The sequence below is a fragment of the Phytophthora infestans genome, genomic scaffold (genome assembly GCF_000142945.1).
Source record: "Phytophthora infestans T30-4 supercont1.1254 genomic scaffold, whole genome shotgun sequence".
Lineage (NCBI taxonomy): Eukaryota > Oomycota > Peronosporomycetes > Peronosporales > Peronosporaceae > Phytophthora > Phytophthora infestans.
The window spans coordinates 2,344-5,467 of NW_003307284.1; the positions used below are offsets into that span (position 1 = coordinate 2,344).

Below are 3,124 nucleotides of genomic sequence, written 5' to 3' on the forward strand. Positions count from 1 at the left end.
TAAGGTCGCTCGAGACGTTGGTCTGCGCGCCGCTATCCAACACCCACTCCACCATGTCCTGGTCCTTGTCCTTGTCCTTGTAGTTGAAGTTGTCACGCACCGCGAGTACATGCTCTTGTCCTTCAGCTTGAGTCGGTGCAGCCGACTTGGCTGTCTTCACAGTAACCACATCGATCATCCTGCGCGGCGGGTTGCTCGAGTTGTTGTTGTTGTTATTGTTGCCACGCTGGCGGCACTCAGGATCGCCACTCCAATGTCCTTGCTCTCCGCACGTGTTGCACTTCGTCTTCGCCTTTCGCTTGGCGATGTCATCCCTCGCACTGGATGAGTTCTTGCTCTTCTGCCGCTTGTTCCGCCCACGCGGCGATGAGCTGCGGCTGCGACGATTGTTGCGGTTGTTGTTGCCTCGTGCTTGGCTGCTGCTCGAGTTTCGACGTTCTCTTTCGTCGTTGTGTCCGTCGCCACGGCCACCAACAAATGCAACATCTCGCTGGACGGCACGTCCACCTCCACCACGTCCTTGCTGTAGTTCAGTCTCTTGGCGTGAGTGGTCAGCGAGTCGAAGGCGCTCGATCGCTTGCTCCCACGTAATGGACTCATCACGTCCAATACGTACTTCATGCTCGTTTACCACCGCTGGGTACACCCCCACTGTATTTGACAATAGGATAGAGACGGTTTCCTGCTCAGGCAGCTGCTTGTTCGCGCGGCGAAGTCTCTGTTGGTAGTCGTCGATGTCACGAATGTAATCGTCAAGTCGTTCGTCACGTTGCAGGCGACGATTCAGCATATCTCGCTTGAGAAACACGCTGTTTACTCCAGGATGGTTATCAAAATGATCTCCATGTTGCCACATAGATGGATCGGCACTTGAAACAACATTTTAATTGGCTCTCGTGAGATCTTCCGGAGTTAAATTACCTCTTCTGAAAATTGCACTGTGAACCAACAGGCGTTGCTGGTCTGAAAAACGGTCGGCCTTTCTCTTCTTGAACTGTGTTCTGACATTCTTTTCGCGCTACCCACTGGGGGGGGGGGGGGGCCCCACAGAGAGTTGTTGCGACTTCGAGAATGGAGCAAATCTCGACGCGCCACGTCTGGTAGTTGGTATCGGTAAGTCTTGCGCTCAACTGCACGTGTCCGCTCTGGTTCATGCACCGCGTGCATCTGTGGTCTCCAACCATGGGCTCGTCCGTAGCGGAGTCGGTCCCGGCCTCGGTCTGGACTGGCTGCGCTGCAGCCTCGGACGTTCTTGGGTTTCTTGGCGGCTCGCTCTGACGCGTGCTGGCGCCGGCGGTAAGTTCCTCTTTGCTTGGGTTTCCTCGGCGGGGCCCGTACGGCGTCGGCACTTGCTGCGGTTGTGCTCGAGCCGCTGAGAATTCTTGAATGAGCTGCCTTTGTGGGCGTCGGGTGGATTCTTCCACTGGAATGTTCTGCACTTGCTGCTGATTTGTCAGTGTAGTCATAACGGTACCGAATTGGGCCAATAAGAGCTCGAGTTGCTGCTCAACTCGGGTTGATGACGCTTGTGACGTCGCATGTGCCTCGTCTGACGTTGTCTCGTCTGCTCTTGCAGGCAGCTGCAACTCGTCGGACGCGCGCGAGCTCTGCGTACTCCGGACTGGGCTTCCAGTTCTCCTTCTTGGGCTCATAACCTGAGTGATGGTCGCTCCTCGGCTACGCCGAGTGGTGACCATTGTGATGAAGGAAGTAGTCGTAACAACAGTAAGTTGCAGGGACTGAAAGTCCAGCAGGGGAGAAACCCGAGTGCTGCTGCTTGCTCTTGACGGCGCAAGTTGTCGAGTGTGTAGCAGCACACGGAAAAACCCCGGTAACATATATTGGTAGGATTAACAGTAGGATGGGGCTGGCGGCTCGCCAGCCAATGGTCCGTCGAAGTCCGGCTTCTGGACGCGAATATCGCGTCCTGGAGGCACCTGAGCCTCAGGTTTGAGCTGGACGCAGTCCTGGCTCTTCCTCCACACTTCACAGCTGGCGGCAGTCGACCTCGTTGAGAGGATCGGGCTCACTGCCGCCGTTGAGAAGCTGGGCCACCCGCACGGCACGGTGCATGGGTGGTGGGTCGGTAGGGCCAAGCTGCGCGTCTACGAGGGGAACAAGTTGGACAAGACGACCAAAGGGCAGGGACGTAAGGAAAGCTTTCCATTTACCTCTGCCCTTTTGACGTACATGTACATGAAAGACGTACGCCGCGACGAAGAAGTGAGTTATATAAATTTTATAGTATTTTATTATTACTTACTCTTTTATTATTACTTACTCTTACTGTTTAACTCTTGTAGTTTCTTACTACATCAGGAATGATTGCGTTTATTCAAGAGAACTACCCTGACTGGATAGAGGCCTACGCGGAGAACAAGAAGTCTGACGTGAGTTGCAGACGGGCCCTTGAACGTCTACTGCAGCGAACCGCCGACCGGTATTATCTGTAAAATATTATTGCATTATTAACTGAGTTATTAATATTTTTTTCGAGCATGATTTTAGTTACGGATTCTCAACTCAAAAAGCCCAAGAAACCAAGCTCCCAAGTGTGGATCTGCAGCGCTTAAAAACGGATTTTGCAATTGAATTTTGGAGTAAGTACGGCTCATACTCTCTACCGGAAATCTACAACATGGATGGAACGGCCATCCAGTTCGACATGCCGCCAGCAAGAACCTGGGCAATTAAAGGGCGAAAAGGATCAGCTAAAATCCAAAATCTGACAAAACACTGCGGACGCATGACGGCTGTCTTGACAGTTCGCGCTGATGGTAAGTTTTTTTTCTTTCCTTGCGCTAATTATAAGTTTTATATATATATTTTACTTTTGTTTACTAAAAATGTTTGTTTATAGGAAAAAAACTTCCGATTCTCTTCATACTGCGCGGCAAACGTGGCGGACTTATTGATTCCAACGAGTTAAGCACGCTGCCAAGTGGTCACTTTTACACAGTACAAGAGTTTGGATGGATGGATACAGTCAGCTGGGAGTTTTATGTAGAAAACATTATAAAATATGAAATTGACTCCCCTGCCCTCCTCTTAGCGGACAATTTTTATTGTCACGTTTCAGAGGAGGGTATGCGTGTGGTTGCCGAACAGGCATGCGCTACAGTGA

General features: G+C 51.5%; 1 protein-coding gene across 1 annotated transcript; it reads left to right on the forward strand.

Annotated features, from left to right (window-relative positions):
* Positions 1–1,861: 1,861 nt before the first annotated feature.
* On the forward strand, positions 1,862–2,958 carry PITG_22127 (uncharacterized protein; the record flags this gene model as incomplete). The annotated part of the gene is made up of 6 exons (XM_002909923.1): positions 1,862–1,948; positions 1,993–2,223; positions 2,304–2,390; positions 2,427–2,449; positions 2,509–2,777; positions 2,861–2,958. Coding segments are annotated over 6 exons (795 nt in total), but the record flags the coding sequence as incomplete, so codon positions are not given.
* Positions 2,959–3,124: the final 166 nt, after the last annotated feature.